Source organism: Xylaria bambusicola, assembly GCF_022495145.1.
Source record: "Xylaria bambusicola strain CBS 139988 unplaced genomic scaffold F5B22scaffold_1, whole genome shotgun sequence".
In the NCBI taxonomy this organism is placed as follows: Eukaryota; Fungi; Ascomycota; class Sordariomycetes; order Xylariales; family Xylariaceae; genus Xylaria; species Xylaria bambusicola.
In genome coordinates this window covers 1,255,549-1,271,491 of record NW_025953554.1, presented here as the reverse complement: position 1 = coordinate 1,271,491, position 15,943 = coordinate 1,255,549, and the positions used below count along the sequence as shown (strand labels likewise).

Below are 15,943 nucleotides of genomic sequence, written 5' to 3'. Positions count from 1 at the left end.
GTTCCTCTATAACCTTTCGAAGCGTATCGACAACAAACTCGCGGCTATAAAGAATGCGCATTCCACGCTGCTGGCAGCAAAAGGACCGTCACATTACATTCTCAATATCGACGCGGAAATCGGTTACGCACAGCTACGACGCCAAATCTCCATCTCCATCACCCTTACCCTTACCCTCACCCTCACCCGTTTTCTCTCTCGTGTTAGAGTGTACTAGGTACCACTGCTGTGTTTCGATGCTGTGATTGTTTGTGACACTTCAGATTCTGCCACCCCTGGCCGCTCTTCTCTCTCTCTTTGTTGCACTAACAACACCCCCTCTTCATGACCTGCCCATGATAGGTGTCCATGATTCAACTAACCATAGAATTATCTCATATAGTTCATTATCATGCAACAGCAATCGCCGTCAACGGAGCAAGAAACCCAGATTGTAGACTGGATCTCGAAGGAGATATTCTCCGGGACCATAGTACGGAAGGATCTGATCTATTGGTATATCCAGAAAGTTCTCAGACGCGACAACGGTGTGCAGGCAACGGTAGACCCAGGGGTTGTTGATGACCTCCTGAGCCGCCATCCTGACCTTGTGAAGCGCTTAGTTATACCGCCACTACCCAGTCACATAAACCGTACGCCTGTACGTTTGAATCGACTAGAGCAAAGAAACGAGCAGTGTCGCCGGGAAGCAATGTTTGGAAACTCGCCTCCACCTCCGCGACAGCCGGCTCCTTATCCTGATGGCGACATCATCTATCAATGTACTAGTCGCTATGTGGTTCGTCACGATAACAAAGTCACGAAATATACCACACATCCTGATGGTATGGGCGCAACCGACCACCCAAATGAGGCGACGGTACTGCGCTTCATTAGGGCTAATACGACCATCCCAGTGCCTGAAGTATTCAGCAGCGACTGGGACCGCATAACCATGGAATATGTTGATGGGCAGACATTAAAACAGGCGTGGTCGGTTCTTACGCCAGACCAGCGTTCGGATATCCTGGACCAGGTTAGTACCCTATAGTAATTTATTCTTCCGTTTAGCAAGTTTCAGGCCTCATTGCTCCCGCATAACCCCCGTAACATCAGTTGACCCCCTTCCCAATCTGGCAATTACTGACCTCAGTGAGCTTCGTGGCTACATTGCACAGCTGCGTGCCTTGAAAGGAACAAAAATCGGCCGCCTAGACGGGCAGGGCGCTGTAGTCCCAGGCATCTTCAAGCGTTCGGGTGGACCTTTTGCCACTCTCGTGGAATTCCAAGAGTGGCTGGTAAAACCGCACAAAGGACTGCGCTCTCAGTCGATGTACTGGCATCAGATTACCACCCATCTAAGTGCTGAATGTCCCATCGTGTTCACGCATGGTGACATCGCCGCACGAAACATCATCGTCCGCGATGGCAAGATCGTTGCTCTATTGGATTGGGAATTCTCAGGATGGTACCCGGAGTATGGGGAATATGTCTTTGCACTTCGCGGATTGGACAATATAGACTGGGAGAACCTTGGCCTTCAGGTTCCGTCTCTTTTCGCTAAACGCTATGATCTTGAGTATATTCTCACACATTTTATTCTCTCGATCTCCTGAGATCTAGTGGAAGTATTCGAACCGATGATCAAGGATACACAACAGTGTATAGGATATGGCCCAGCTAGCTAGAAGATCGATTTCTTTATCCATACATTTTAACTTTCAATATTATATCCACTCACAAATGAGTTGTGAACGCTTCTTTACCAAGAATGTCATTCTTGTCTTCTAGTAATTATGCAATGTGGCTTGTCCCTCATATTAAATCAATCACAAGCTCCATCTAACAGAAGGTTCATTAAGGCGTTTTCAACCCAGTTATACCATTCCTGCGTCTGATACCCGGCATCCACAAGTTGTTTGAGCCCTTCTAGTAGAAAATGCTGACAGTTCCAACCCTTATCTTCCTCCTTGTTTTCCGTCGAAACAGACGCCATGATGTTCGCCGGCGCTAGTTCTTGGCCGCTAGGCACCCACAGGGCGCCGCCATCGCAATGGAAAAGATAGAGAACGGTCATAGCCCAATCCACCTTATGGTGTACTCGATCGACTCGCCAAGGGCTTTTCTTGTCATCTCGAACGACATGTACAGTTTCGTAGAATTCATTTGCAGGAGATTGGAAGTAGATAAGAACGTGCCGTTTATAATGGAAGTCAGGGGCCCCCCTGAAGACGTAGATAGTCATGTATAGTTTTGTGTGAGACTCTTGACGATGGTGAGTCCTGCCTTCGTGCCTGCGCTCCAAAGACATAGTGAAGGACATAGCAGAATCCTCTAGATAACTACAACATCAAAAAGAAAAACATGCGATATACTACTGGCGTGAGCAGTACGTGATTATAGCCCCATCAGCGTTAGAATAACTCAACCACAACCTTTTATATCTATACAGTCATGGAAAAATAGCAATTTCTGCGTAGACAAGCATTGGTACAGTTAAGGGATATGATCCCTAGGCTTGTGATAGATCCTCCATCAAGACTAAACGCTCATGTTGGACTATCAGCTTATAGTGATTAAGGCACCGGCCTCCTCAGAGCACCCACCGCCTGCCTTCCGGACGTGGCAACCCTTGATAACACATTTCAACCATGTAAACTATGACCAGAGTATCTCGCGACATTCCACAGCGTACAATTAGAAACTGGGAGGTCTATGGCCTGACGAGTCTTCTCACGTCTTGGCTGTAGGACATCTGTGATCATGCGGAAGAGAAGTGTTCAAAAGGGGTCACGGATAGCTAGCTCCCTGATATATTTGTGACACTCTCGAATACCAAAAAGGCAAACATGCCTCCTTCATCACCAAAAGGACAGAGACGAAAGGCGTACATGGTATCCCACATGAACAGCAGCCGGGGTACACAGGCTCCTTTAGGTTACACATTCGGGGCGAGGATGGCCATCCCTATCCAGAGGGTATCACTCGTTCTACTTGATTTCATACATTGTGGTACGTATGTTTCCCTGGCCCCTCCTCCAGCCACCCTGCGTACTGCAACTTCGGCTCTCCCTGATAGCTATCTCGCACTGCGCCCTGCCTGTTGTACCCACTGAACGCGGCCAACACACTGGATGCTTCTGGCATGCGGGCTTGGGTGACCAATATGAAACAGGATCAAACTGGTGGAAGGTGAGGCTCTTCAAGCCTCTTTATTGCGTGACTTTTTGGCAGCACTCAAAGGTCTGGAATATCTATTTAGTTGCATATAGACAGAGTAGGACGCTGACAAATATCCAAATATCATGATACAGCTTCATAACACTAAGCTATCTTCTTAGAGATTGTTCCGAAACAACATCGCCTTCTGCGTTATATGAGAGCAAAGAGGCTTATCAGGCTAGTAGATATGGTGCGCATAGAAGGGCGTTTCAATGGTACCCCGATATATCACAAAGATGGGTTTACGGTGCATCGAAAGAGAATTCTCATCAAGTTCTCTTTCTCAAATAGTATAAGAAGTTGCTCACTCGGTGATCTTAAGGGCTTCTTCTCACTAACGTAATCAGGTTAAAGATGAGATATTATGCAATGAATCGTATGTAATCAAATCTCCTCGAAGAAATATTCAACGAAGGGTGAATGCTACGATTGTGATTCCCTAACCCCAGCATGCCCCTAAATCTGGCTCGAGCTGCAATACTACGTTGGATGTGATGTAGGTTTACATAAGATTCCACAGCTACACAAGGACGTTTGCTAAGGATCTCTACTACTTAAGTAGCGAGGAGGGGGTTTAACCATTAGTTATATGTGGCACATTCTATAATAAAAGAGGAGGTGTTTTTCTATGTCATACCAGAGCAATAAGTCAGTATTAGTATCGGTGTTGTCTGCTGTTATTGAATCCGGCCCTCCTCAGTTGAGCATTCCACCCTCTTATAGCAGGGGAGAGCCCCGAATCCAGAATGGCCTAGAAGATGGGTGGGTGGTTTTGTCGCGCCTTTCCTCGTAAACCGTTCAAGGCTGTTAAGACAGTGATAACGAACTCAGGTCTAAACGTCGGGTCAGGGGCGAGCCAGAATCATGATGGCAGCCACATCACATTATCGCATTATAAATCCAAGGTTAGTAGTCCTATAATGAGCTATCAGACATAAATATGGGTTAGCGATAGTTACATATCGACGGCAGCCGAGTGGTGGTGGGCTGGTCGTCAGGAGGGCAACTGCCAATGTCGCCGGCTTGGACAGCACCACAACGCCTAATCCAATCCACCGTGGTAGGATATGAAGGCTACGAGTACGATATACTCGCGACGATCCAGACCGAGCCCATCCCTAGTCATCGCGTCTTGGGCGTGATGAAACCCCTTTCTGAAGCGGCATCGTACTTCGCATCAATTAGAAGGCACAGACTCGAGAAAGGGTAGTCATACCATTGATCCAAGGTCAAGTATAAAGTGTTTAAAACTTCGCAAAACTTTGTTCAAAGGACCAAATAGGTCGTCTACTAGTGTATTTACATTATTACGTGGAACGTTTCCACGCATCGACAAAATGCATAATCTCTTATTATAAACAAAAACCCTCATCTTTTACAAAACTTCAAGGGCTATGCAACGCCGCTACCCCATGCTCCTGATAAATACCCTGTGATATAATACAAAGCGGTTGTCTTATACAGAAAGGGAAAGCACCGAAGCTAGATGGCTTAACTCGTGAGCAGCCCGGCACCAGTATCGATAAAACGGGGCTAGCACGCAACAGTCTTCAAATTCAGATGCCTTCGTCGGCTTGTACGTCGTAGATCGATTGAGCTGTCATCCTCAAGTTCAGCATCTGTGAGGTCGAGACTGTCTCGTGTCGCGGGGTGTTTTCTAGGTCGTCCTGGACCTCGTTTGACAGGACTGTTGTCGTCGGAACTGGTCACCACGATCTGGGTTGGCTTGACCGGACTTACAGAAACTGTCGGTACTTTCCGACCTCGAATCCTGGCCTCCTCTTCCGTGTCTAGAAATCTATGAATGGTTCGGTGATCAAGAACACGTTCTTCTTTGTCATTAGAACCCTCCTTCTCAGTTTTGGGCCAGGAGTAGCCGTAAAGCTTGGAGTGCCTTTCGCATCGAAAACAAGAACTTCGAGTGAAATAGGCGTTTTGCTGAACGAAAGCCTCTCCACAAATGGTGCAGTGGATCCAGGCTGTGTTGGGCTCTGACAGGAGAACAGGGGTAAGAGTATAATCACCAGGCACTCGCTTCTTAACCTGAACGGGTTCTTCTACAGACTCAGCGACTTTGAGCCCTTCGCCCCTCTTCGGTCTACCCCTCCTTTGTGATCGGCCACGACTTGGCTCTTGGTCCAACCCTTCACTATCTTCTCTGGAAGGCACCGAGATAGACTGAGTGTTTTCAGAAAGACAAATCACTGACGTTGGGGAATTAACAACGTCTACAGAGGGAACTTCATCAGCTTGGCTATTGAGTACTGTAGAAAGTGCCATGATCGAATCGATTGCGACTCTGACTCGAGTTTCCTCGAAACTTGAAAATGACTCTGTGATTGAGACAGGAGGTATGGAGGTGGTGCGCGGTAGATCCAAGATAGATGGATCGGAGTCTTCTTCTTTCAGGGGTTGGGGTTGGGATTTGACAGGCGTCAAGACTGGTGATTGCAAGGCTATTTCTTGAATTTCTTCTTCAGGTGTTGTTGCGTCTGTCATGACCATCTCATCCGGGCTCGCTGAATCAGAGGCTGAGTGCACGCTAGATACAGATTCCCCAGGGCTCCGCCTATCCAATTCGTCTGGGATAGGAATAGGTGCCACCTCGTACTGGAGTGTCTTTTGTCGTTTTGCGGGGGTGGTAGGTGGCGACTGGAGAGATTCGTATTCCCTCTTGCGCTTTTCTCGAAGGATGTCATGAGGGGCTGGAGAGTCACAAAGCGATTCTCGCCCTGAAGCAGAGCATTGTGCCTTGGGTTTCGTTTTTCGAATTCGAGGCCGGATGTCCGGTGTAACTGAAGGCGTACGAGAACCAGATGCACAACTATCGTCTCTTCTTCGACGGCGCAAAGAATATCCTTCGAGAATTGAATCTTCGATGCTCTTCTTCACCGCAACACTCTCTGCACCATGCGCCCAACCATTTTTGACGTTTCTCTCACAGGTCCTGCATAAGCATTCGCAGTTATCTTCGCCGAAATAATTTTCTGCGTAGGAAACGGTAATCTCATCGCCGACGTCGATGTTTTGAGTTGCAACAATTTCAATACCAGTTTGACCAGTGATCATCAGGCGAGCATTAGCATTACAATCGTGGTTGGCGAATCGAGCAGGACCCATAAATAGAGCGGCGCATTTGTTCCTCGAGCTGACTACGATGCTGAAATCTTTCTTTCTCTTTGCAAGCTCCTTGTCCTCTTTGGCAGTAATCATAACCTGGATTCCTGAGAGGTATTTGATGGGTTGACCCCTTTTGATATACTTCCGGGCTGTTATCGCAGCCTCGTGGCTATAGATGGTGTAACGATTTGTTGAAGACACCTCAAATGGGCAGTCAGGCAGGTATATGTGCATATACCGACGAAGATGAGCACGGAAGTCATCTCGCTCTTTTGGCGTCTTCAACCCATTGAAGAATTTCCGAAGACCATCTGTCGCAAGCAAGCTGGACTCGGCAAGCTCGGGGTTAGGGTTCACAATCAGATGCGATTGGATGATTTTAGTGATTGCTTCTTCTGTCACACCTCTGGAGGGATGATAAGAAGGGCGATTCTTTGGTATTGTAGTCCAGTAATAGGCCTAAAGCATATCCGGGTTAGTCGTCGGTCATTTAGCCGATTTCCACGGACCGAAGAGGCCTGTGTGTCCATCAGACTCACATGGTCAACAAGCGCATCGGTGAGGATGTCATCGTAGGATGAGAGTTGTGCCAGGGTAATTGGCGGTTTTCTTGTGGCGGAAACAGGAGTGGGCATTGTCGCAAAACAAATCGCCAATCACTGATTTCAAGAACAAAGCTGTGCCAAAAAGACCTAGGAACGATCTGGGAACGACGAGGTGACCCCAGATATGACAGGTCAATTTCCAACCCGAATCTCCGCCAGACACAGAGAGCACAAGGAGCGGTCTATGAATTATGTTGTCATAAGGGTCCCTGAGAAAACAAACAATCCTGGTGGTAGTGGCTAGTGATGCTGTATGAGTAATGATGTGTGATACCGTGTTCAAGGTATATCCGGAAACGGCCAAATCTTTGATACGAGGTCGTAAATTCAATCAGAGCTGCTATATTTTGAACATTTCTGGCTGTATTGGAGTATAGATTCAAACAGCGTCCAGCGGAACTCGGCTTTCAGATCCCAGCTTGGAGATAGCACGTCATGCCAGAGATTAAGTGGATGTGACCTGAGTAATGCAGGCAAGATTGCGAGGGGGGAGGGCTGAATAACGGAACGCAATTGGAATAAACAGATGCTTTGTACAGAATCAATAAGTAAGAAGGACCGTGGTAATTGCTGCTGGATAGTACGGCGGGCGTCTGGTTGTCTACAATGAACGAGCGAGAAAGGGAGAGGAGAGAGAGGGAAGAAAGAAAGGAGAGTCGAGAGAATGAGTCCGTGAGCAAGGAACAGATGACGAACCAGGCTGGAGGGACGGAATGGACAAGGTTAGCGGGCTGGTTGAGTTGCGCCAGCCAAAGCCAAAGCCAGAGCCAGGGCAAAGCAAGCAAAGCAAAGCAAAGCAATGCAATGCAATCCACTGCTACAATAGGTAAGAAGCGGGCCCTGGACTGGTGGCAGGTCAACCATGGTCATTAAGCCAATTCAGGATAGGCGAGCCCCCCCCCAAAGATACCTACCTATATAGACCCAAGATAGACCCGTACAGGCCTGTATAGGACAGCTGGAACAGGCCACTTATCCAAGTTGGTGTGATAAAAAGTATCATCAGCCACATCATCTCACCAGCGGCAGATTGGGCCAGATTGGGATCAGGTAATGTAACCCACCAATCCTAAATTTAGAGGGGCTTAGAATGAATAGATTGATGGAGCTGAATGGTCATCTACTACCTATACCTAGGTACTGTAAGTAGGTACACTGACATCAGAGTGCCTCTCTGCTCAGAGAATGAAACCAACGGCATACTGAGAATAGATATATGGTATACGAAGTAAGTGTACCTACTATGTATGTGAGGGATGGAGGTATTGATGCTGTGGCGGTGCCTACAGTATTGTATAGTACGAATAAGTCCCTGTGTATCATAAGTATCCGATATGAGGAATACATCAGCCAATCAGATCCTCCTGGCGCCAAAAAATCGAGAGAAAGAGCCCCGCCCAGTGATATTGTACCTAAGTACTATCTATCTATCCATCTATCCAACCATCGCTCACCTCGAGATCCTCGAGATCACATCAACCGTCACGAACTGGATTAACATTGAGGCCCTGTATCGGGGGGAGAAAGGGCCAAGATGATTCAACTAAAGGCAGGCCACCTCCCAGCAATGCACGTCGCTCGATAATGGATTGAGCTCTTGCAGCTAACCTTGACTAAACCCAGACCATGCTGAACTGCATCGACAACTCGGGTGCCGCCGTTGTCGAGTGCGCCCTGATAGTCGGTCAAAAGAGGCACGCAACGATAGGTACGACACGAAGCCGCCATATCCCATTCCGTTGATCTCGGAAGACATCTAGATCCTCAATTCCTCCAAACCCTTCGACTGCCAGTCTCGCTTCCTTCGTCAATCACTAATTAGCAACCCCAAACAAAACAGGTGACCGCTTCGTAGCCGTCGTCCAGAAGCAGCGCGGCGCCAGCGACGCAGGCATGGGCGCCGCCTCGGCCGCCAACAAGGTGAAGCGCGGCGACATCCGGCACGCCATCGTGGTGCGGACCAAGAAGAAGGTGCAGCGGCCCGACGGCAGCGTCGTGCGCTTCGACGACAACGCCTGCGTCCTGATCAACAAGTCCGGGGACCCCATCGGCACGCGCGTCAACGGCATCGTCGGCGCCGAGCTGCGGAGGCGGAAATGGAGCAAGATCCTCAGTATGGCGCCCACCCACGCCTAAAAACAAAGAAAGAAAAAAAGAAGAAAGATAGCGTTCTCGTATACTGCACGACTCATCACAGCATATACCGCTTGCCTGCTATGACGATTAGATAAGAGCGGTGAGCCCGGTACAGAGGCTAGGGATATTGCTGGCCAGGGTGGATGGTCGTCCTTAGGCCCTCGGATTAACCGAGCAGAACCAGCTGGCTTGCGGTCTGGATGTCTTGATTGATGATTGGAGCTTAGACTGTACGACCAGCGGGAGGAAAAATGAATGCCAAATCATTGTACTATATCAGCGCATGTGCCAGGCGTTAAGAGGTGGGCGCCAGAGTGTATCAACCTTGAGCCTGGCGACCCAGAAATCATTCGACGATCTCAAATTCCAATATACAAGGCTCAGAAGTACCTATGACAGTCAGGTCACACGCCTACCCTGATTTCTATGTTGTACATGTGATAGGCTTATGTGAGACTCAGCGACATCGAGATGCCACGAAATGGACAGTCCACATAGTAGACTCGAGATTCACTCAATTGGATCGGGATCACCCGCATTGCCCTTAATAACAATAATATCATGTCGCAATTACACAGGCTAAACCCGTGATCATTGACCCCAACTCCATTCTCATGCAATAACTTTAGCTAAATCAATGATGTTATCAGAATCCCTGCACAACCTCCCTCCCTGAAACAATCTCGTGGTGCCCCCAAATCATTGGAAGATATGTCCACATTCGCAGCACACGTAGAACAGTTTCTTTAGAAATGTTAGAAACTACATCATTCCCCTAAGACGTCAACAGTGAGAGTACTAACCATGCCAGTCTCGGCGCTTCGTTGTTGGGATTGGAAAAAAACAGCTTCGTCATGCTGGCATGCTGGACAAGTCGTATTTGACCGCGGGAGCTATACAGGCGAGGACGAAACGTCAGCACCATAATTCGTCACAAGGGTACACGAAGCATGCATTCTCAAGACAGGTGCTGGCTACGCTGCGCTGATGTGCTATCACAGTCGCGTTTTCGATAATGAAAGGTTGATCGGTAGCACCATGACGTCCATCACGTTCTCCCACCCTAGCGAAGAAACTCAGATTTCGAGGTCTCGCCAGGATCGCATGACAAAGTAGACTACGCCACTTGTGAGAATTCTGCTGCACAAAGGCAGCATATGTGTAACACATGCGCCCGGACATTGGATGCAGAATGACGGTGAGTTGTCTTTGAAAAAAAAATCAACCAGCGGTATCGTACAGGTCGTCAATAGAAGGCTCCACGCCAAGGGCTTCGGGGGGATCGGCTTCTGAATCAAGTGCCATTTCCAAAGGTAGGTATTGAACGATACTCTCATCCGTGGAACGGGGCATTTTTAGGCCACTGGATGATGCAAACCGGCCCTCGACGACAGCTCGGTCTTCTGAGTCCAAGGATTTCCAATAGTTTGTGAATTGCACGTAGCGCAGAGACTGGTGGACGGTAAAGTCTGGATTCCGTAGAACGCACTCATTGTACTCGCCGACTGATGCAGGGTCCTTACACCGGGCACAATGGAGAAGAGTAATACCACACCTGAGACAAAGGGCCAGGCTGGAATCGACAACAACAGCAGTGGTAGCAGTGGTAGCAGAGACGGTGGCAGTGACGGTAGCAGTAGAAGTAGCAGGAGCAGCAACAACAGTAGCAGTGGTAGCAGCAGCACGATGAGCATGAGGGTGGGAGGAAACAGGGCGACAAACCGTAGGGTCTGATCCGACATCCTGGGTCACGCCGGCGGTTTCGCCAGCGGCGCTATTCAGAACGTGCCGGAACACGCAGCTCGAGGTGGCCTCTTCAGTGTATTGGCAAGTGCGACAGGTGAACATGAGCTTGTGAGAGTCTTCGTCCTCTTTGGGATACAGCATGTTGGAACATTCGGAGCAGAAGCGGAAAGTGATCTGTTCAAGGTTGTTCTTCGGGGCATCGCCGGAAGCCGTGGACTGTGGAGACGCCATAGCTGATGAATAGGATATCGCCGTGCGGTGAGTGGCGCGTTTCGCGATGAAATAGGTTGGGACAAGTCCAGGAGAGTGAGTTGAATGTGGTCCGTCCGTTTGCTCTCAGACCAGCCAGGGCACCGAACCTGTCTGGAGAGGCCTACCTGTACCCCGTTTTCTGAAAAGGCGAGGAGGATGAGTCTATTATAACAAGGGCGACAGCAAGGCCTCACTAAGTATCAGTGCGGTTAGACGGTGAGATGGTGAGATGGTTAGATATAGAGGAGATACGTGCGAGGTTGTTTGTACGTGAGGCAGGCACTTGAGATGAGATAGCGTTCGGTGTGGATTCAATGAGAGTAGAAACAGGCATGGGTAAATCTTTCTTCGCAGGCGGCAACGCACAGCAGGGGCCAACAGCAGACGGACAGTACCTACTCACTGTACATGTAGAGTACATGTAGGTGGCGTGTCTCGCCGTGCTTGTATTGTATTGGAACTGTACAGTAGCGGGACAGGCCCCGATAACTACATTAATGCATACTACGTATGTATGTAACACCTCTCAAGTTGGTATGGCGGCCCTTTGGAGGATACACATAATTATGTAAGTCAAGCTTAGCCAATTTGGGCCTTGGAATCTGACAGAAGCAACATGGAGCGAAGGGCCAGAACAAGATGGCACGTGCACGTCTTTGACTGTGTCGAACTTGCAGACTGTGAGAGGTAGTTCGAGTAGGTAAAAGAAATGCAAGATGTGGCCGAGCGCTGGCACTAAATGGCCCGGATGCTGGCACGGGGTCCTCTCGGGTCCTACTACTGTAGGTACGTACTGCACGAACGGGGTTAGGTATGCTCATCCTTTGGTATCTACATAGTACAGGTAGTACTACCTAGGTATCTACTCAGAGTAGGTAACTGGCCCCTCCCTTCCCTCGTCTCGGCAAGGCCATTTCCACGGTTGCCCCGCATCAACCACTCCCCCCCCCTTCTCTCCACCAAATCCACCATTCAACTAGGTACTACTTCGTACTAAGCAAGCATCCAACCATCCATCATCATCAACCCGCCAACCCGCCAACCCGCCAACCCGCCAGCCCGTCAGCCCGTTAAGCATCGTCAAAGACAGGGGTAGCCTAGTGTCACCCCGTGATCTCCAAGGTCGCTTGCAGCTCTCTTGCAGCCAGCTCTGCATTTCGTCATTACCGTTTTATTTACCCAACAATCTATCCATCTATCTACCTACCTTGGACCTACCTACTGCCTGCTTACTTACGCTGTACCCACCAAAGAATCTGCCAGAGCTTGTCACATCACATTCCTCTCATCTAACCGCTTCTCTTCTGTTCTTTCCTCTTCCTATATAGCTTTTGCGTCTTGAGCCTGGTAAAATAGCAGCTGGACGGTGCACTGCCGCTTAGCAATACATCAAAGGAAGCACTGTTGTTTCAAGTCAAGTGATCAACCCTTTAGGGTCTCGACGTAGCGTTTATTTGCCCAACGTCCTCGTTCAGGGGCCTATAGAAACCGATCCCGTTTAGGTCTGTTGTTATACAACTATATCATTGATAATGGTGAGTGTTCTTTTCTGTCGATCATTATTACCTTTGACGTGACTATCCCCCAACTGCCCTTGACTTTCCACTACGTCAAGAGTTGTACTCATAGCTCGCTCCGTGTTGCCGTATGGCAGAACCAAGTACTCACTCACACTTCGCTTAGGAGGAGAGCGGCTTGCCCCCATCTTGGGAGGTGCGTCACAGCAACTCCAAGAATCTCCCGTACTACTTCAACTCCGTCGACAAGATATCGCGATGGGAGCCGCCCCAGGGAACCGACACAGAGAAGTTGAAGAAGTACATGGCAACCCATCACTCAGCCTCACAAGGTCCCAACACGGCTCGTCCTGAAGGCAAGATCCGTGCTGCTCACTTGCTCGTCAAGCACCGAGATAGTCGACGGCCTGCAAGCTGGCGCGAGGCCGAGATCACACGCACCAAGGAAGAGGCCATGGCTATTATCAAGGCCCACGAGCAGAAGATCAAGTCCGGTGCTACCACGCTAGGAGACTTGGCAACGTCTGAGAGTGACTGTAGTTCCGCCCGTAAAAGGGGTGATCTTGGGTACTTCGGCAAGGGCGATATGCAGCAGGAGTTTGAAGAGGCCGCTTTTGCCCTCCGGCCTGGACAGATGAGCAGTGTAGTTGAGACAGCCAGCGGGTTGCATTTGATTGAACGTCTTGAATGAGACCAGTTTCACCAAGTTTGAAAAAAGAGAAGAAAAATTGAAGAGAATATAGGCCCTGAGACGGGGCGACAGTAGATAACTATCCATTGTCATACACGAATGGGTGCACACATCATACTCTGTATAACTTTATTGAGACGGCTCAGAGATCACGTCAAGGGATGTGTTTTAGACTTTTTTGTCTTAAAAGATCTTGGAGAAAGGGTTTGCACCCTGAAAAATATCTACAATTACACTATTCATCTCAAATCTATCCATCTCCAAAATGTCGTCTACATTCGTCATGAATGCATACAATAGCCCGACCTGATATGTGTCCATTTTCACCGCCCGTAAATGTCATCTACTCGTAGTATCATCATGTTGTCTCTTGTTACTTTATTTGCCAATTAGGAAATTTACCTTGACGTGAGCACTGCTATAGTACTCGTCGTAGCTGGGATCGCGGTAAGTCCCACGGTTATAGCTCCAAACAATATCATAGACAACGCCGAATATGCCACTGCTCTCGAATCCCGCTCGATCAAATACGCGGTGCCCATTGCCGCCGCGTTAATGCCCACAGTCACACCCGCAGCCACCACCGAGCTCTCCTCGTTGGTCTCGGCACAAGCGTTGTTGGTATCCTGCTTCTCCTCTGTGTGACGATTTGATGTCGCCTTGCTAAACAGACTGCGCGATTTCTCCAGGATGGGAACTTTTGGCGGAGGTGTTGAGCTGCCCCGTGGCGCTCGGTCGTTGATACGTAGGACGGAGAAGAGCCAGTCTCCTGCCATTTGGAAAACAATGCCGCTGAACACGGCGATAGTGCTCGCGAGCGTCGTACTTCCATGTATATTCTCGATCGCTGGAATCCCTAGCGCCAACGTAGCAGACCGACCAGCGAAAGCCACAGCTTCCGCCGCTTGCAGACCGCAGGCGTGGGCCACGATGATGTTCAAGAACACGTTTATGGCTGCTAGCGCTGTGCACGTGAAAGATACCGTTCCCAAGCTCGCCCAGAGCTCTGAGCGGTACTCGTACATCTTGAACCCCATGCATGCCACACCAGCGTCTAGCAGCAGACTCGCTAGATCCCCAGCGCCAAGATGGGCAGGCACGTCATGGTCTTGCATGATATGTACTATGCACTTGGATAAGGAACTGAAGTGGTGAAAATCTTTGATGATGAACTCAATGCTTCTCCCCGCACAAGTTGCCTTCGCCCACATATAGGCGGTACCGAGCGCCCAAGTCAGTAGGATTGGGTTGCAGAATATGAGAATCAGGGCTCTTGAGCGTTTGAAGCGGAGGAGAATCTCCCAAGACCTTAAAGATCTCTGGAATTGAACAGATATGACCCATAAAAGAGTGATAGAGAACAAATCAAAAGGCATCATGTATCCTGTGGCCAAATAGACTGGAAGGCCAATAGCAGTAAGGAGGAAAAGGCAGATCCATATCGGAGCGGTCTTAAACACCATATCAACCAATGCCAAGGCTAAGCTATAACTTATGGTTTTTGTTTCCCTCAATGGCTCACTAGCCGAGAAAGCCTCACTCAGGGTAGATAATCGTTTGATTACCACGGGCCGGCGCTCAGGAGAGGCGGCTGGCCATGTTTTATTGTTGCTCTCTAGATCGGTCGCAGGACGTTTCCGCTGTCGAATTCGTGACTCTAAATGGAATCCTCCATATGCTAGTAGATAGGAGAACACATAGCCCACGATGGTTGTCACAACTATATTCTGATAAGCTGATGTACGACATGATGCAGCCCATCGTCCGTTTGCCACTTACCGAATGCTCCTGCCAGTTTTGGGATGTCAGATGCGTGTTGAATGTGATCTTGGATGAGCAAGATGAAGAATGCAACGAAGCCAAGTGACATATGCCTCCCAACAAAGTCGGTTGGTCCTCGTAGGTATTTGTTGTAGAAGTCTGCGACGTCTTTATTGATAGAGCTCGCAATGGTCATTGCGAAGAACAAAAAGAGCATCACAAGAATGGAGGCCGGGATGTTGATGGAATGAAGGTCAAAAGCGAGCTGTGTTGGGATCACAAGTAGCTGACAGCCGAAAATAAGCCCAAGCCCAATCACCGCATCCCAATACCTCTTGGTGAAGGCCGGCGTTTGAAGGGATCTGCAAAGTTTCTGTATCAAAGCCATCTTCATCTTATCAAATTAAGATTGTAGTACAAGGGCAAATGTGATGATGAGGATCGGAGACATGCAGACAGGAGACAGAATACAGGGGGACACGCCGTTGACCTGAAGCAATCGGAATCCTAAGACACCATGTTTCCGGGCCTTGATGGATGTATATACCATTATCTATACCCCGTTTGTAGAAGAGCCCAACAGGCCAACTGAGTACGCCATAGAGCCTGGCAGCCTTCAGCCAATTACGCTTCAAGCGAACCCCAGATCCAAAGAAGGACACAATATTGACTCTGCTATCGCATGAGTGTCTGGAGACGGTGTGCCGGCCAGAAACCAGCAGGGTGTTCGTACCCCTGGACTCAGACACGGCACTTCCAAACTCAATCTCGAAGTAGTTGATAGATGATGCCACACACAGGCCATGATGCCGAGCCAGACATTGAGCCCAACCGAACAGGGTCCTGGTAGCGCAGTGCCACTCTGAGGAAAGGCGGACAAGAGGAGGGGGTACAAACAAAGGGTTACTTGTGCA

The 15,943-nt window shown here is 49.1% G+C and overlaps 7 protein-coding genes across 7 annotated transcripts; 3 read left to right on the top strand and 4 right to left on the bottom strand.

Moving 5' to 3' along the window:
• Nucleotides 1-391: 391 nt before the first annotated feature.
• Nucleotides 392-1,595, top strand: F5B22DRAFT_653116 (kinase-like domain-containing protein; the record flags this gene model as incomplete). Its single annotated transcript, XM_047979689.1, has 2 exons — nt 392-1,015; nt 1,137-1,595. The coding sequence occupies 2 exons, from the start codon at nt 392-394 to the stop codon at nt 1,593-1,595; spliced, it is 1,083 nt and encodes a 360-aa protein (XP_047836430.1).
• A 209-nt stretch (nt 1,596-1,804) lies between these two features.
• F5B22DRAFT_641011 (uncharacterized protein) lies at nt 1,805-2,290 on the bottom strand (the record flags this gene model as incomplete). Its single annotated transcript, XM_047977928.1, has 1 exon — nt 1,805-2,290. The coding sequence occupies one exon, from the start codon at nt 2,288-2,290 to the stop codon at nt 1,805-1,807; it is 486 nt and encodes a 161-aa protein (XP_047836429.1).
• Nucleotides 2,291-4,734: 2,444 nt separating this feature from the next.
• F5B22DRAFT_632545 (uncharacterized protein) lies at nt 4,735-6,956 on the bottom strand (the record flags this gene model as incomplete). The annotated part of the gene is made up of 2 exons (XM_047976709.1): nt 4,735-6,780; nt 6,861-6,956. The coding sequence occupies 2 exons, from the start codon at nt 6,954-6,956 to the stop codon at nt 4,735-4,737; spliced, it is 2,142 nt and encodes a 713-aa protein (XP_047836428.1).
• A 1,411-nt stretch (nt 6,957-8,367) lies between these two features.
• Nucleotides 8,368-9,248, top strand: F5B22DRAFT_16609 (50S ribosomal protein L14). The gene is made up of 3 exons (XM_047969290.1): nt 8,368-8,475; nt 8,550-8,634; nt 8,767-9,248. The coding sequence occupies exons 1-3, from the start codon at nt 8,461-8,463 to the stop codon at nt 9,060-9,062; spliced, it is 396 nt and encodes a 131-aa protein (XP_047836427.1). The 5' UTR covers nt 8,368-8,460; the 3' UTR covers nt 9,063-9,248.
• Nucleotides 9,249-9,947: 699 nt separating this feature from the next.
• F5B22DRAFT_16547 (uncharacterized protein) lies at nt 9,948-11,297 on the bottom strand. Its single transcript, XM_047969278.1, has one exon. It carries the CDS (start codon nt 11,037-11,039, stop codon nt 10,284-10,286), a length of 756 nt encoding a protein of 251 aa, XP_047836426.1. The 5' UTR covers nt 11,040-11,297; the 3' UTR covers nt 9,948-10,283.
• A 479-nt stretch (nt 11,298-11,776) lies between these two features.
• Nucleotides 11,777-13,513, top strand: F5B22DRAFT_653114 (peptidyl-prolyl cis-trans isomerase ssp-1; the record flags this gene model as incomplete). The annotated part of the gene is made up of 2 exons (XM_047979688.1): nt 11,777-11,842; nt 12,744-13,513. The coding sequence occupies 2 exons, from the start codon at nt 11,777-11,779 to the stop codon at nt 13,266-13,268; spliced, it is 591 nt and encodes a 196-aa protein (XP_047836425.1). The 3' UTR covers nt 13,269-13,513.
• On the bottom strand, nt 13,468-15,687 carry F5B22DRAFT_16527 (uncharacterized protein). Its single transcript, XM_047969275.1, has 2 exons — nt 15,048-15,687; nt 13,468-14,988 (listed from the first exon to the last, which is right to left on the bottom strand). The coding sequence occupies exons 1-2, from the start codon at nt 15,421-15,423 to the stop codon at nt 13,667-13,669; spliced, it is 1,698 nt and encodes a 565-aa protein (XP_047836424.1). The 5' UTR covers nt 15,424-15,687; the 3' UTR covers nt 13,468-13,666.
• Nucleotides 15,688-15,943: the final 256 nt, after the last annotated feature.

Coding starts and splice junctions, on each gene's coding strand:
- F5B22DRAFT_16609 (XM_047969290.1), top strand. Junction 8,635..8,766: donor AAAGAGGCACGCAACGATAG/GTACGACACGAA, acceptor CAAACAAAACAG/GTGACCGCTTCGTAGCCGTC.
- F5B22DRAFT_16547 (XM_047969278.1), bottom strand. CDS start 11,039: ATGGCGTCTCCACAGTCCACGGCTTCCGGCGATGCCCCGAAGAACAAC.
- F5B22DRAFT_16527 (XM_047969275.1), bottom strand. CDS start 15,423: ATGAAGATGGCTTTGATACAGAAACTTTGCAGATCCCTTCAAACGCCG. Junction 14,989..15,047: donor AAAACTGGCAGGAGCATTCG/GTAAGTGGCAAA, acceptor ATCAGAATATAG/TTGTGACAACCATCGTGGGC.